This window comes from Mobula hypostoma, chromosome 6, assembly GCF_963921235.1.
Source record: "Mobula hypostoma chromosome 6, sMobHyp1.1, whole genome shotgun sequence".
NCBI lineage: Eukaryota > Metazoa > Chordata > Chondrichthyes > Myliobatiformes > Myliobatidae > Mobula > Mobula hypostoma.
Window position 1 is genome coordinate 12,357,645 of NC_086102.1, and position 18,097 is coordinate 12,375,741.

General features: G+C 44.2%; 1 protein-coding gene across 4 annotated transcripts in view; it reads left to right on the forward strand.

Moving 5' to 3' along the window:
* Nucleotides 1–18,097, forward strand: part of appa (amyloid beta (A4) precursor protein a) — a 220,898-nt gene that overhangs the window by 93,596 nt on the left and 109,205 nt on the right. For all 4 annotated transcript variants that reach the window (XM_063050282.1, XM_063050284.1, XM_063050280.1 and 1 more), the window contains exon 3: nt 309–438. In XM_063050282.1, the coding sequence (XP_062906352.1) occupies nt 309–438 (130 nt within the window). The remainder of the gene's footprint in view (nt 1–308; nt 439–18,097) is intronic.

An 18,097-nucleotide genomic window follows, 5' to 3' on the forward strand; every position in this document is an offset into this window, starting at 1 on the left:
GTGAACATGATTGTATTTTATTTTTAGTAAATTGACTAGAATACATAATTTCCCTCAGAATAAATAATTTTTAGTTCCATCGATTTTCAGATGTATCTAGCCGACCAAATCAATTCTGCCCAAAGAGCACTTGTCACTAACAATTTGAGTTAAAGATTAGAGGTGCTTCCAAGTATGTCAAATGCCAGCATGGTGTAAAGGATTCAATGACAATAAAAACTGCAGATTCAACAACGTTGAGACTGAAATGTTAGCTGAATCAGATCTAAAGCTTTTTTTAACGCTTGTCTTTTGTTTTTGTCTCCTAGGTTTATCCAGACTTGCAGATCACCAACGTCGTTGAGGCTAACCAACCTCTCACCATCCAGAATTGGTGCAAGAAGGGACGTAAACAATGTAAAGGCCACCCACACATCGTGGTTCCTTACAGATGTTTGGGTAGGTGCTCCTCTTGTTTACTTCATGGAATATAATCATGTAACTATGTACAATTATGTGTGTGTACACCTACTGGCCACTTTATTAGGTACACCTGAACACCTGCTTGTTAATGCAAATATCTAATGAGCTAGTCCTGTGACAGCAACTCAATGCATAATAGCATGCAGTCTTGGTCAAGAGGTTCAGTTATTGTACAGACCAAACATTAGAATGGGGAAGAAATGTGATCTGAGTGACTTTGGCCATGGAATATTTGTTGGTGCCAGACAGGGTGGTTTGAGTATCTCAGAAACTGCTGATCTCCTTGGATTTTCATGGAGAACAGTCTCTGGAATTTAGAAAATGGTACGAAAAACAAAAAAAAAAATCCAGTGAGTAGCAGTTCTACGTGTAAAATCATCTTGTTAAGGTGTTTTGTCAAGAGAGGTCGGGGAAAATGGCCAGGCTGCTTCAAGCCGACAGGAAGGTGACAGCAACTCAAATAACTATACATTACAATAGTGGTGTGCAGAGGAACATCTCTGAATGCACAACACATCAAACCTTGCAGTGGATGGACTGCAGCAGCAGAAGATCACACTAGGTTCCACTCCTGTGTGTATGCATATTAGTACCACCTAAAGTAACGTTTAAGTCAATATTATGTCTTGAACTTCCAAACACAATAAAATATAACATCTCAGCCTGAAGTGATGACCGTTCACTCTTTTTCATAGATGCTGCCTGGCCTGCTGAGCTCCTCCAGCATTTTGTGTGTGTTGAGTGTAAATTTAATTTCCATTACACTAATCTCAGTACTCCATTGTCAGGGTTTTACACACATGACCACTGTGTTCCTGTTCTTAGTCTCTTTGTGAACCCAACAGTTTTAGTTGTTTTATTTTAGTTTAATAGGGATGGTTTTGGGAACAGAAAGAAGAGTTAGCAGTCAGAATATGGTTTAGGGGCAGGGTTGTGGAGGAGTTCAAAGTCAGGCCAGAATCTAGGCCTCCGCTCCAGGTTCAGAAGCCAGTGAAGTGGACTTGTGAAGAAGAACTGCCATGTTTGTATGTTGGGACATCAGACCAGGGAGAACGAGGGCTGATAGTGCCCCCCCCCCATCAGCAAATTGACGGCAGGTTTAGAACTGGAGTTGCATGAGGGCAAGGGGCATAAGGGTCGTTGGCCCCCTAGGTATGCAAATTGGCGAGTCTGAAGTGTGGGGCCTGGAATTTGGGGTCCTCTTGCAGTGACTTCATTCGTCATCGTCCCCAAGTCCTGGGATTGAAGCCCGAAGGTCAATCGGAAGTCAAGGCCCAATGGCCAGAACCCTGAGTCTGTAAGTCCACTGGAGCAGGGGTCCCCAACCTTTTTTACACTGCAGACCTGTTTATTATTGGCAACATTCTTGCGGACTGGCCAACCTGGCGGGCCGGGGGTGGGGGGGGAGCGCGGGTAAGGTTGCCAACGGACAAGAGTAGCAGTCAAATACGTTGTGTTTACCCTGAGAAAGACTACTGTGACCATGAAGTCTTGCGCAGGCACCTGTGTGCGCATGCGTGTACGTGCCAATTTTTTTTTTTACAAATCATTTTTGGCTATTCTGTTCGGGGGGGGGATTAATCACGATCGGAATATAGGTGATAAGTGGCTAATACATTCAATTTTGTTTGTAAAAGGGTTTATCTAACAAATTTAATATTAAACACACAGCGCATATTTTCCTCGCATGAATATAGTTATAGTCAATTATCAGGGGAGGACAGGGGAGCTTGAAGTAAGTGGTGAATGAACTTCCAGTAGAAGTGATAGAGGCAGGTTCGATATTATCATTTAAAGAAAAATTGGATAGGTACATGGACAGGAAAGGAATGGAGGGTTATAGGCTGAGTGCTGGTCGGTGGGACTAGGTGAGATTAGCGTTCGGCACGGACTAGAAGGGCAGAGATGGCCTGTTTCCGTGCTGTAATTGTTATATGGTTATATAAGTCACTTATAAGTCAATAGCATCATAACATTTTAAGTAACGTTTGGATATTAAACACACAGCACATATTTTCCCCGTATGAACATATAAAATCATTGCAACACACCAATATCGCTGAATCAGTGGGAGCCCTGGGCTTGTTTCCCTGCAACAAGACGGTGCCATCGAGGGTGATGGGAGACAGCGATACTCGAAGGGGGTTCCTTATGTCCAGTCTATTCTGCAATTTAGTTTTCGTTGCATTCATTACAGAGATATGTTGGAAATGGAAGCAACGTTTTCAGTGCTTTCGTGGCTATCTCAGGATATTTAGCCTTGACTTTGATCCAGAATGCTGGCAGAGATGTTATGTCAAACATACTTTTAAGGCTGCCATCATTTGCAAGCTCGAGGAATTGATTTCCTTCCCACACTGACATGGATGACGCGCGGGTAATGACCTCGCGTGCGTTCAGGCTCAATAGTGGGCCTGACAGGGAATGAGGAAAGGTGCAGCTGACTCATATCGCCAAATCATATCGTTTCCTCACGGTCCGGTAGCACATGCTTTGCGGCCTGGTACCGGTCCGCGGCCCAGTGGTTGGGTACCCTGCACTGGAGAAGTCAAAGGCCCAGTGTCCGCTGGACGCCTGGAGATGGCTTGTCCTGGGTTTGAGGACTGTACGTGCGTGGATGGGTGGGAGGGAGAGATGGGGCTTGCTTTGCTGTTGTGTTGTTTGTTGTCTTTTGTGTTGTTCTGATGAACATTGTAAGCCTGCTATTTTGGCACTGGAATGTGTGGTGACATTTGCGGGATGTCTCCAGCACATCCTTGGGTTGTGTTGGTTGTTAACGCAGACAACAAATTTCGATGTACATTTGATAAATAAAACTGAATCTCGTTCTTCCTCTCTCCTGCCCTGCATCTCACTGACACTCTCTGACATGGGGTTCCTTTCTGCCTCACCAAAGAGCAGCAGTTTGTTCCATTACATTCCAAAGTGAGTGTGTTGGTTTTTCACTGAGTGCACATAGCTTACGACTCAGCTGAACTTGTTGCTACATATCAGTAGGGAAGACAAGTTGTAAGAGTAAATGTGGGAGGAATTGAGTAAGACTTCCTCTTTAAGATTATTATCCTTATTACATTGCCCTCCCACAGGCAACTGCTTGAGCTTCAATCCTCTCAGCTTGTAGCTTTACACTTTAGTTGTTTCAGGTTCCCTTGAGATCCTGCAAGAGGACTCAGGAGTAGATTCCTGATCGTAGTACTACACCCTGATCGGCATGCCGGAGAGGTACAAAAATTCAAATTCAGTGTAGTGGAATGCACAAACATTAGTGAAGTGCTGTAGTATCCAGAGGGTCCAGAGGTGGTTCACAAGAATGATGCTCGGAATTAAAGGGTTAACGTATCAGGAGCATTTGATGGCTCTGGTTCTGTACTCGCTGGAATTTAGAGGAAGAGTAGTGGGGGAAGGGTGGTGGAGATCTCATTGAAACCTATAGCATATTGAAAAGCCTAGCGTGGACATTGAGAGAATGTTCCCTATTGTGGGGGGAGTGTAGGACCAGAGGGGCATAGCCTCACAATACAATTGGCGTCAGAGATGAAGAGGTATTACTTTAGCCTGAAGCTGGTGAGTCTGTGGAACTTATTGCGGTGGAGGACAAGCTATTGAGTGTATTTTCTCCCAGCTACTCTGGACCCTTTCCATTTCACTTACGGCTCGAATCGATCCACTGACGATGCCATAGCCTCTGCCCTCCTTTTCCACCTGGAAAATGGGGTCTCATATGCCAGGCTGCTGTTTGTAGACTTCATTTCAGCATTTAACTCCATCAAACCCCAGAAACTGGTGGGGAAGCTGTCCTTGGTGGCTCTCAACACCTCCCAATGTAACTGGATCCTGGACTTCTTAACAGAAAGGCCACGGTCAGTCCTATTACGTTGAGCACTGTCTGTGTGCTCAGCTCACAGCTGTTCACGCTGCTGACTTATGACTGTGTCACAGGATTCAACTCAAACCATGTCATCAAGTTTGCAGATGACACACCAGTGAATGGGCCTCATCAACGATGATGAGTCGGAGGACAGAGAGGAAGTGGGGCAGCTGCTGGACTGGTGTGAGAAGAATAACCTAAGTTTGAATATAGCGAAGACCAAAGAAATAATTGAATGGAAAATCCTATAGAAGGTAGTGGATTCGACCCAGTACACCTCGGGGAAAGTCCTCCCAACCATTGAGCACATCTCCATGAAAAGTTGCTGTAGAAAAGCAGCACCTATCATCAAAGATTCTCATCACCCTGACCATGCTCTCTTCTCGGTGCTGCCATCAGGTCGAAGGTACAGGAGCCTCAGGACTCGCACCACCAGGTTCAAGACAGTTACTACCCCTCAACCATCAGGCTCTTGAACAAAAGGGGATCTCACACTCATTTACAGACTCCTTTATCTTGCTATTTCATGCTGGTTTTTTTATTGCTATTTATTCATTATCTGCATTTGCATACTTTGTTTACAGTTAACAGTTCCAGATGTTTACAGTTACGGTTCTATAGATTTGCTAAGTATGCCCACAGAAAAAGAATCCTGGGGTTGTATGTGGTGACATGTATGTACTCTGACAATAAATTTTACTTTGAATTTTGAACTTTGAACTTTTTTTGATCGTGGAGTGTGCAGATTAACCTTCCCACTCCGCGTATACATAGTTCCTCCATAGAGAGAGTTAATTGCACTAAGTTCCTGGGTGTTCACATAATAGATGAATTCAAATGATAACTCACTATCACCTCCCTGCACAAGAAGGCACAGCAGTGTCTCCACTTCCTGAGGAGGTTGAGACAAGTCAGGCTCCCCTCTACTCCTCCTCTCAACTGAATTTTACAGGAGGAGCACTCCTGAGAGCATCCTGGCAAGCTGTATCTCCATCTGATATGGGAGCAGCCGAGCGTCAGACCAGAAGTTCTTACAAAGGAGTGTGAGAACAGCTGGGAGGATCACAGTGGTGTCCCTACCATCCATCAGGGACATTTATTGGGAGCGTGGCATACACAGGGCCCTTAGCATTATTAAGGATCCCAACCGTCCATCTCTGACTTTCTCCATCAGGCAGGAGACTCCGATGCATAAAAACAAGAATGGTCAGGATGAGAAACAGTTTCTTCCCTCAGGCCATGAGGGTCCTGAACTCCCTGCCACAGCACATTCAAAGTGTCACCGGATAATCTGTTCTGAACCCTACAATATTTAATTTATGCACTTTATGCATAATTCATCTGTAGAATTTATCCTTACTTGCCTAAATTATTCTGTGTTATATATGTGCTTTACACCCTGGTCCAGAGAAATGTTGTTTCATTTGACACTATACAGGCCAGTGATGTTGTAAGGATGGAACTGGACTCTCTGACGGTGGTGTCTGAAAAGAGGGTGCTGTCTAAGTTGCATGCCATCTTGGACAATGTCTCCCATCCACTACATAATGTACTGGTTGGGCACAGGAAGTCATTCCCGCCTGTGGCCATCAAACTTTACAACTCCTCCCTTGGAGGGTCAGACACCCTGAGCCAATAGGCTGGTCCTGGACTTATTTCATAATTTCCTGGCATAATTTACCTATTACTATTTAATTATTTATGGTTTTATCACTATTTAATTACTTAAGGTGCAACTGTAATGAAAACCAATTTACCCCGGGATCAATAAAGTATGACTAAGTAGTTAAATGACAATAGACTTGACTTGATATTTAAAGCGGAGGTTGACAGGTTCTTCATTAGTAAAAGTGTGAAAGGTTACAGGGAGAAGGCAGGAGGTTGGGTTTGAGAGGGATAATAAATCAGCCGTGATGAAATGGCAACGCGGTTACGATGGCTGAGTGGCCTAATTCTGTTCCCATGTGTTATGGTCTTATCCCTCTGAACCACTTGAAAAGAATCATCTGTGAAGACCTGAGTTGTGCTGGAGCTGAGTGGTGCAAGTGCTCACTTGCACACTAAGCTCCAATACAACTCAGTCTTTTGTCCTAAGGCTTAGTGCCACTCCCACAGTCATACTCAGGTGTGGATAGTCCAGGGTGGGAGCACTAGTCATTGCGTGAGTGAGCAGCAGGCAGAAGCACCAGGTGTAGATCAAAGATCATTTCTGCATCAGATTTGGCAAGCAGCATTCTGGCAGCAAACCTCATTTCCTATGTTGTAATTGAGAGCTGCACCTTCTTGTGTCAGTATTTAATGTTGAGTGCACATATAAACATTAATTGCTGTACTTATGGCAATAATAAAATCCACCCTGTCTTTAAAAACAGTGAAAAACACACAACCAAAACTGTTCGCTCAAAAGATATCCCAAGGAATTCAAATTTAGGAAGTGAACAACATAGGAAGATTTTGTTTTGACTAACTATAATTCCCTGGATTCCACCATTTCTCTCAAATCTTCTGTCATCTGTACAAATAAAAGGCCATTTAAAGTCCAGGATCTCTCTTTTCTGTTTCTTTCCTCCTACCATCATCTTCATCTTCTTAAACCCATCATCCCTCCTGCAATTTGCCAGCAGTCCTCAGTCCTGGACCAAAGGTTGAGTGGCCCTGTGGCTACCACTTTCACCACACAACTTTGTGTCTTTGAGGCAAAGATTCTTCCTCTCCTAGGGATCAGGTATTTGGAGCTTCAGTTGGAGTTTCCGTGGCATAGGGTTTTTATGGGATGTGGTCGCTAGCCCCGTGTCCAACCCTCCTTTCACAGCCGGGCTTGAGACTGTCCATGGCAGAGTTCCTAGATACCACACAGTAGGAGAAATGTTCTTGTTTGTGTACCTTGAGGTGAACTTCAGGGACCTCATGCAAAAGAGCAGCTGGTACTTTTCTCCTTCCACCTTCCTGGCCCTAATTTTTTTGAGCTAATTCAGACCTTGATTGGGTCACCAGCATATTCCTTCTGAAGTGTATTATCGTGCATTTTATGATGCCATCCTTGCAGATTTTCTCTGGCGTCTTCTCGAAAACTATGTGCTAACTTGGCCCGGAATGTTTTTGTTCCAGATTGATATAGCCAGACCCCGGGAAGAGGTTGTCGAAGTGGAAGTATGTTTTCTGCCCAATGCAAGTTGAGCTTCCGTGTTCTATTGTGCGAGCTTGCAAAAAAGCATTTGGCTTGAAGCTAGCCAGGCCCGAGGGTCATATTAATCAGCATTGTGAAGTTCCTCTAATTGTATTCTGTTGCTCCCTCCCATATTTTCTGGATGCAAAGTGATTTCTGTGTTATATTTTAAAACAAGTTTCAGTAAAGTATGCAATAGACCAGTTTTAAGTTGCCTTTAATCAATTGCAAGATTGGGGTTCAATTCCCGCTGTTGTCTGTGAGGAGTTTGTACGATCTCCCCGTGACTGCTCCTGTTTCTTCTCACATTACAAAGATGTATGTGTTAGGGTTAGTATGTTGTGGGCATGCAGTAAAGCACAGCAACACTGCGGAGTGCCCGCAGCACAGCTTCGGACTGCGTCACTTGTTGACGCAAGCAATGCATTTTACTGTGTGTTTCAATGTACAAACGTGACAAAATAAAGCTAATCTTTAATCAAAGCTGGCCCATTTCTATAATTTTTTTTCTTAACACAAAATTCTTTTGCAGATTGTTATAAAATGCATTTTTAATTTTATGGCATGATGCAAACAAAAATTAGCTCTAAAGATAAATTCTTAAAAATAGTGTAATTTTCAGGATAATTTGTGTCCAGAATGTGAACTGCATCTTAACAGCTGGATGCATGAATAATTAGGGTTTTGAAATATTTCAGTGAATCTAATTTAATTGAACACACTCTGCCCCCATCATTTTGTGCTTTCGGGTCGTATTGATTTCTTAATTTCATAATTGCATTGGTGTTTGACTACCTATTAAGGTGAGATTTCAAGACTGTGTGTGAATGTGGTGCATATAGTCCCCCCTCCCCACCCTGCCCACCTACTGTATTGCCTTTACATTGACTGTGTGTACCCTACGAGGGATGTGCCGGCCGTGATGCTGTGTTTCCCGCAGAAATAGCCAGAGCGCCAGGTGATCTGTGGTGCCTTGAAGCACCAGAGCTCCAGCCTTTACACAAGAGCAGATGCTGGAAATCTTAAGCAACACACACAGAACGCTGGAGGAACACAGCGTGTCAGACAGCATCTGTGGAGGGTAATAAACAGTCAATATTTTGGGCTGAGACCCTTCAGCAGGACTGGAAAGGAAGGGGGAAGAAGCCAGAATAAAAAGATGAGGCGGGGAAGGAGTACAAGTTAGGTGAAAGGAGGTGACGGGGAAGGCAGGTGAGTGGCGGACAGGTGGATGAAGTAAGAAGCTGGGAGGGGATAGGCGGAAGAGGTAAAAGGCTGAAGAAGGAATCTGGTAGGAGAGAAGCGTGGACTGTGGGAGAAAGGGAAGAAAGGAGGTAACCAGAGGGTGGTGATGGGCAGGTGAGAAGAAGAGAAGGGAAGATAGGGTAAAAAGAATAGGGAATGGAAAAAGGGAGAAGTGGGAGGAAGGGGGGATGATAATTGGCTATTAAAGAAATCGGTGTTCATGCCATTAGGCTGGAAGCTACCCAGACAGACTAAGATGTTGCTCCTCCAACCTGAGTCTAGCTTTATCGTGGCTATAGATGCGGCCATGGACAGACTTGTCAGAATGAAAATGGGAAGTTGATTTGAAATGAGTAGCCACTGGGAGATCCTGCCTTTTGTGGCGGACAGAGGAGAGGTGCTCAACGAAATGTAGCTTTCAGAGGTAAAATAAAGAAAAATATTGTTTTAGAAGCATCTCCTTCACAGCCAGCACAATGTTTTTTTGGAACAAATTATTGTATTTAAATACACAGGAAACAGATTGATTAATGTAAATAAATTAATAGTACACAATCTAGGGCAAGCCCGCAAAATGTGTCATGCTCACATTCTCTGACAGTATTGGAGAATATCAAGTCAATGCCAGCTCTATTAATTCCATATCCCCATTTATTAATCTGTCTCTTTAGTGTGCCCATCAGCTCTACCCTGACTCCCACCTTGGGCATTTTACGGTGGCCAACTAATATGCCAACCAGCATATTTTTGGCATGTGGCAGAACCCCGAGGAAACGTAAGCAGTCATATGGAGGGAACTGGAAAGTGAACCCAGTTTGAGGCGACAGTACCAGCTGCTGTGTCACTTTCTTGCTGCTTCGGCATTGACGTAGCTTGGATGTGAAAACGATGTTCCCAGTCTACATCTTGGCTTCTGCCCACAATGCAGCAGTTGTGTCAGACTGGGCCGCAGGCAGAAATATCAACCTCAGTATCAAGTGCATTGTAAACAGTTGGAGAATGGAAATGGGCCCTACTTGTGCACACTGACCAAATTACCTACCTGTGCTAATCCCATCTTGGAATAGAGTAAACTTCTTGTATTTCTCATAATTTACCTTTTACTATGCCGGCTTGTATTTTTATATGACATACATATTTAATTGTTGTGAATTTTCCAATAAATGTATTTTTCTAGAAGCTTCCTAGTTTTCATGCATCAGTTGTCATGCCACTTGAGTTTGGGTGTTTCGTAAATTATTTGTTATCATGAAATGTCATGTTAACTTTTTGTTTGAACTAGTTTTTGGTATAAGGCAACAGCGACTTCTTTGTTTTTTATCCTTGTTTCATTCTTCCTTCTTATTTCAGTTCATGAATGGTCATAACCACCAATTTATGCCTCATTCTTGACCTCCGAAGAAACTCTGGATTACAAAATCACCAGATCCAACACCATAAGGCTGTAAGAGAGAGGACTATAATTAGGCAATTCATTCCACTGGATCTTCTCCACCATTCAATCGTGGCTGACTACCATGGCCACTGTGATGTGGTTATCCCAATGCTATTACAGCTTGGGGCATTCCAGAGTTCAAGTCCAGCACTGTTTTGTGAGGAGTCTCTGTACGCCCTCCCGTGGGACGTGCGGGTTTTCCCCGGGTGCTCTGGTTTCCTCCCCCTATCCCAAGGCAGACAGCGAGTCGTGTGCGTGTTATATTGGTGGCGGAAGCAACGTGCCACTTTGGGCCGCCTGGCACAATCCTTGCTGTTGCGTTTTGATGCAATCAACACACTTCACTGTATGTTTCGATGTACACGTGACTAATAAAGCTAATCTCATTAATCTAATTTAATCTTTGAATTGAAGAACAGACCATTGAACTAAAATTGCAATGAATGTTATTACCCCAAAACTATGAATACAAATGTATAGTGGTCCTGCTTGTTAGTGTTACTCTTCTTGCTGGCCTACTTTCAATCCTGATGCATGGTACCAGGCCAAAAAACAAATCCCTCTCCCCAAGTGGTAACTACGCTTAAAAATGCTGATTGGATCTATAAAATGAGAGCATTGAGCATAGTGCGGACTGTTCCCTGTTAATTTAATCTCAATTGTGGACCACCAAACACACAGATGCAAAAAAGATCAGCAGAAAGTATACAAAGTAGGGAAGTTGTGTCTTTGAACTCACATGCAGCCCTGTACATCTCCTACTACAGATCCCTCCTCTCACCCCCGCCCCCCCAGCCCAGGCAGACCAACTCAAGGGGCAACCCACCCCATCCTATAGGTAGATGTACAGTAATATGGTGCTCTGGAACAGTCGCTCCCCAAGTAGGCCAGGCAAAAACCTTCCCTGTGTTTTTTTACCCTTTTTTACTGTAGCCCCAGAACTTGCTTCCAGTCTCCTTTGGTCTGTATTGCACTTGAACATAGAACAGTACAGGCCCTTTCAGACATCCCACCCTGCAAAAACTCATTTCAGGGAGGTAGCACCATCAATTTGTGGGAGACTCCCGGAACTTCCGGGAGAGGTGGGATGTCTGCAATAGAATAGCTCCTTAGCAGCTAGCCAGCTAGTTTAAATAACGTTAGCTATGCTAATGAACGAATGACACCTGTTAAACTCACCTCAACATGTCTTTTACATTTTAACCCACCATGGGCAATAGAAAAGTCACTGTTGCAAACAGTGCAGCGAGCAACACTGTCATTATTTTGACCCCTATTAGGCAGGGGTACACTTTAGTGTAGTCTGGGGTGATGTACGTTTCATATTTTCTTTTTTTGGAACACTCACTCTTGCTCTCGCTCGTGGTCGCTCTCACTCGCACTTGCTTTCTCGCTCTTGCTCTCTCTCGCTCTCGCACTGTCTCTTGTGGTCGCTCACTCGCGCTTGCTTTCTTGCTCTCGCTCTCGCTCTCTCGCACGCGCTTGCTCTCTCGCTCTCGCACTCGTGGTCGCTCACTCGCGCTTGATTTCTTGCTCTTGCTCTCGTTCTCTCTCGCTCTTGCTCTCTCTCGCTCTCACACTCTCTCGTGGTCGCTCACTCGCGCTAGCTTTCTTGCTCTCGCGCTCTCTCTCTCTCTCTCGTGGTCGCTTTCACTCGCGCTTGCTTTCTTGCTCTTGCTCTCTCTCTCTTGCTCTCGCTCGCTGTCTCGCGATTAATGTCTTGCTCTTGCGCTCGCTCTCTCGCTCTTTCTCGCGTGTTCTCTCACGCTCGCTCTCAAACAAATCAATTTCCGGGGCATTGTATATAATTTGCGGGCATCAGGGAGCCACTATTAATATGCGGGAGACTCACGAAACTTCCGGGAGAGGTGGGATGTCTGCCCTTTGGTGCACAATACCGTGCTGACATTTTAATCCACTGCAAGATTAATCTATCCCTTCCCTCCCACATAGCCCTCCATTTTTCTTTCATCTGTGTAGCTATCTAAGAATCTCTTGAAAGTCCCTAATATGTCTGCCTCAACCACTATATCTGGCAGTGTGTTCCATAGACCTACTTTTGGCTCTTGCTTTGGCTTTTTATCTGCCGCCTCTTCCCAGGTTCCATTATTGAAGTTATTTTGCTCGCTTTCAAGCATTCTTGCTAAAACTACTTCTCCGTCCTTTTCCATGCAGTAGATGACCACGTGATGTAACTACTGGAGAGCTGCTACGCTGGGAACAGTTCTTCCCCAAGCCCATCTGTTCCAGAACCACCTCCTTTCCCTCCTAGCCACAACATCATAGTGTTGATTTTAAATTGATAAACTTTGATCGCCTTTGCTCTGTAAAATTACCAGCAGCAAAAATTATATAGTTTCACGAAGCGCAGGATTCTGTCCTTCATTGCTACTTTTAGTCACTAATCTCTTGAACTAAGACTTTTGACTAAGCACTGCAAGAATTCCTTCATAGTTCAGAGATTATCAAAGGGTTTAAGGAAAGTAAAGGAGTTAGTGGTGCTTGGCAGAGATGACTTGGCTAGGTCAGTGAGAGGTACGCAGTGTGCCTGATTGAAGCGCCATTTTGCATGTGCTGCTTGTTTTGATTTGACCTAGAGTTATTTTTGAGGGCGTTGAGAGCCATTTTGACCTGCATTTTATGTTGATCTTTTACCATTCTTTTCCTTGTCAGTGAAATGACTTGAAAAACCAGAGTTTTATGTAACCTCAAATAGTAATTTGGTGTGTAGCCCCACATTCCTATTGTCAAATTAACTCATTCATGACATATCTGCCGAAAGATTCCCATGTACAGCCGCTGTACATGTGTGTGGAGACAGCTTTTGCTGCTGTTTGTTTATTTTATTTAGAGATACAGCACAATAACGGGATCTTTCTGGCCTAAAGAACTCACTGCACCCAGTTACACCCATGTGACCAATCAGCCTACAAACCTGTACATCTTTGGAATGTGTGAGGAAACCGAAGCATGGAGGAAACCCATGATATCACGGGAGAACATACAAACTCCTTACTTACACTTGTAGGAATGGAACCTGGGTCGCTGGCGCTGTAATGACGTTACACTAACAGCTACACGACCATGCCGACTGTGCTTTTCTACTCAATGAAGTATGCAAGTGCTGAGGAGAGACCCCTTTAACAGACTCAGTGAATTAATTCAAAGAAGACAAGGGAGTCCAAAATGAGGGTCTGACTTCACTCTTTTAGCGAGGCATGCGTGTATCACGTGGTAACACAATGATGCATGCAATTAACATATTTTTAAATATAACCTAATTAATTAATTATACAAACAAGAATGCTTAATCAAACTATATATGCAAGATTACTGAAATACTGAATACACAACATGGGTGACATTTTTGTGTCTTTATTTAGAGCATATTTTTCTCAAAGTCGCTAAAATTCATCTAAAAAAAAATTTGATTTTATTCCAGGTGAACATACTGCTGCAGATTTATCTCAGTATGATCTGTGTGTGTTGTATTTAGTCCCTTCCCAAGTAGGTCAAAGTACCACACTTAGAAAGTGTGCCAATGGTTATTTAAGGACCATAGGCCACAATGCTGCTGAGGTGACGTTGGAAAATTGAGATGCACTGGAACTTCATTCTCCTTCTTTTAACTTCAGATTCAAACCTCGCTCACCCAGTGCTATCACAAACAATGCAAGTGTTAACTGATACAAGGTCAGTATGTCTAACTTGCACAAGATAGCCCTGCCTCAGCAGATTGCATACGTGCAACGCCATTTTTCCAGCACTATAGTGTGGCAGCTTGCTTATTTGACACCAGGCGAGAATTAGAATGATGCCGTGAATGTGGATGTTATGGGGAAGAGGTGTCTCTGCTAGACTTCCATCTGCTTAAGTTTAGAAGAGCGGAGACTTGATTGAAACATAAGATCCTTATTAATGATTAGCCTCATTTGTCACATGTGCATCAAAACATACAGTGAAATCTGATCAACCATTCCAGTCAGCCTCCACCCCTCCCTCAGTTTATTACTCTCGTCACTGCATTACAAACACTTTAAACTATTTTTATAATGAAGTTAACATTGTAGGTACGTGCTTGTATTTATGTATTTGTACACATTTTGTTCCCCTTTATAATTGCTGAATGTTGTTTTTTAATTGCTTGTCACACCCTGACCACCACACCACAGCAAGTTCCTAATACATGTAGGTGTATATGGCGAATAAACACACGGCCCGAGGATGTGCAAGTGTCATCGTCATGAGAAAATCTGCAGAAGCTGGAAATCCAAGCAGTACACACGAAATGCTGGAGGAGCTCAGCAGGCCAGTGGGATCTATGGGAAAGAGCAAACGTCAACATTTCGGGCCGAGGCCCTTCTCCAGGACTGCCAGTTGTCACCATGTGTCCAGCACCAGCTTAGCATGCCCACAACTTAACCCATTCATCTTTAAGACATGGGAGGAAACGGGAGCACCCGGAGGAAGCCCACACGGTCACGGGGAAAACGTACAAACTCCTTGCAGGCAGTGGCAGGAATTGGACCCCAGACACTGACTGCTGGCATGGTGAACTGTTAGGCTAACCGCTACCCTGCAATGCCAGTATCTTAAGGCAGGGTCCACAACCTTTTTTGCACCGCGGACCGGTTTATTATTGACAATATTCTTGCGGACCGGTGGGGGGGGGGTGCGAGAGGTGCGGTTAGGGTAGCCAATGGACAAGAGTAACTGTCAAATACATTGTGTTTACCCGGAGAAGATTACCATGACCATGAAGCCTTGCACGGGCACCAGTGCGCATGCGTGTACATGCCGATTTTTGTTTTCTACAAATCGTTTTTGGCAATTCTGGTTGGGGGGTTGGTGGGGATATTAATCACGACCAGAATAGAGGTGGTAAGTGGCTAATACACTCAATTTCATTTCTAAAAGGGTTTATCTAACAAATTTAATATTAAACACACAGCGCATATTTTCCTCGCATGAATATAGTGATAAGTCACTTATAAGTCAATAGCATCATAACATTTTAAGTAACGTTTGGGTATTAAACACACTGCATATTTTCCCTGTATGAACATATAAAATCATTGCAACACACCAATATTGCTGAATCAGTGGGGTGAAGGAAGACAGCGATACTCGAAGGGGTTTCCTTGTGTCCGGTCTATTCCGCAATTTAGTTTTCGTTGTATTCATTGCGGAGATATGTTGGAAATGGAGGCAACATTTTCAGTGCTTCCGTGGCTATCTCAGGATATTCACCCTTGACTTTGATCCAAAATGCCGGCAGAGATGTTATGTCAAACACACTTTTCAACCCGTCGTCATTTGCAAGCTTGAGGAGTTGATCTCCTTCCTGCGCTGACATGGATGACGTGCGGGTAATGACCTCGCGTGCGTTCAAACTCAACAGTGGCCGTGACAGGGAATGAGGAAAGGTGCATCTGACTCCTATCGCCAAATCATATCGTTTCCTCACAGCCCGGTAGCGCCTGCTTTGTGGCCCGGTGTTTGGGGACCACTGCCTTAAGGATCTTAACAGGACGCAGAAGATCTTTTCTCTTCTGGGAGAATCTGGATCACTGGTCACCACTTTAAATAGAAGGGGTTGACCATTTAAGGCAGGTGAGGTGATTTATCGCCTCTGAGTGTTGTCTAAAGGACGGCAGCTGTCGAGTCTTTGAATATTTTCAGGGAAGAGGCAGACAGGTCCTGATAATAAAGGAGGTGAAAGGTTATCAGGAGTAGATAAGAAAGTGGGGTTAAGGTTACAGTCAATAGCTTAGCAATGATCTCATTGAACAGCAGAGCAGGAGTGAGGGGCTGAATGGCCTGTTGCATCTAATACCTATTGCAGTCCCATTTCATACTTCCAGTTAATACAGTTGATGGCCCAGCTTCTTTCCAAACCTGATGCAGTAAGTTCGTTCTGCATCTGCAGTTTGTTGATGGGAGCTATTAACACATCAACTTCGTTCAGTTTTCGGGTTTTGACGTACCACTGCCTTTTAATTTGTTTGGCAGAAATGAGAAAAATTATTATTAGGAATAAAGTACATGTCAGAATCAGATTCGGGTTTAATATCACCGGCATATGTCGTGAAAGTTAAAATAGGTAGTGCAAAAAAAATACAAATTTTAAAAAATGTAGTGAGGTAGTGTTCATGGGTTGGATGTCCATTTAGAAATCAGATGGCAGAGGGGAAGAAGCTGTTCGTGAATCACTGAGTGTGTGCTTTCAGGCTTCTGTACCTCCTTCCCAATGGTAATGATGTGAAGAGAGCATGTCCTGGGTGATGGGGATCTTAATGATGGACGCTGCCTTCCTAAGGCACTGCTCATATGTACAGGTGAATGTGTGTATGTATATGTATGTATGCATGTGTGTGTATGTATATATTTTTACATTGTTTTTAAATAAAGCACGTATATTTAATATTTTAGTAATATTTGAGTAAATACCCAGGTCTAGGTCCTTAACAGCATGCTTCAGCACTTGGGGTGAAGAAGAGGTTGAAGAGCACTGGTGCTAGAATGCACCCTTGCTTCACGCCATTTGGGATGTTGAAAGTCTCAGATGGGGAACCATCTGAGAACACGTCTCCTGTCGTGCCATCGTGGAGCAGGCGGATGAGTGCAGTGAATTTCTGCGGGCAGCCAAGCTTTCTAAGGATGATCCACAGCGAGTTTCTGTTGACCGTGTCAAACACCTTCATCAGATCAATGAAGACAGAGTATAATGTCTTGTTCTGTTCCAGGCACTTCTCCTGTATCTGTCTCACTGCGAAGATCATGTCGACAGTGCTGTGTTCGGGACGAAAGCCGCATTGCGACTCGGGAAGGCTCTCTTCTGACACTGTTGGAATCAGTCTGTTGAGGATGATGTGGGCGAGGATTTTTCCGGCAATGGAAAGTAGTGAGATGCCTCTGTAGTTCCCGCAGTCGGTCCTTGAACCTTTATTTTTGTAGAGGACAATTATTGTTGCATCTCTGAGTTCAGGGGTTATCTCTTCTTCCCAAATGCTAGTCAGGGTGCTGTGGAAAGCCTCAAGTGATTCAGCTTTGAACCAAGCTCAAGGTGTACAAGGCTGTGGTGCTCACCTCTCTCCTGTATGGCTGCGAAACCTGGACCCTGTTCAGCAGGCACATCAAACAGCTGGAGCAGTTTCACATGCGCTCTCTGCAGTCGATCATGAGGATTCGATGGCAGGACTGAATCACCAACCAGGAAGTCCTTGACAGAGCCAACAGCACAGGCATTGAGGCAAGGATCCTCCAGGCCCAGCTACGCTGGACTGGCCATGTAATCCGCATGGGTGAAACAAGAATCCCCAAGCAGCTGCTCTACGGTGAGCTTGAGCATGGCAGTCGCAATCAGGCCCGCCCCAAAAAAAGATTCAAAGACAATCTGAAATCGTGCATCAAATGGGCAGACCTCCAGCCTCGACAACTTGAGGAGTCCGCAGCCGCCAGGGCTGCGTGGCGCGCCCTGACCAGAAAAGCTGCATCTGACTTTGAGGATGACCGAAATCAGCGCTTTGCAGCAGCACGAGACAGACGCCACAAAGCTGTGTATGCACCTGTTCTAACAACCGCCATTCCGTGTCCAACCTGCAACTGCATGTGTGCTTCCGCCTTCGGCCTCCGAAGTCACATGCGTATCCACAGATGTTTAGTCTTCCTCGGACCCTGAGAAACAACCACCACAATATTTGAGTAATATTGTAAATATATTTGATTAAGCATTCTTTGTTTAAATAATTACTTATGGGCTGTATGTAAAAGTACGTGAAAGGCATACATCATTATGCCAGCACATCATATGTCGTGCCTCGCTGTAAGTAAAATGAACATACACACAATTCCTGTATATAAATATATATCACACACACACATACACAACCCTGACATTTTCTGCTAAATCTTTTCCGGC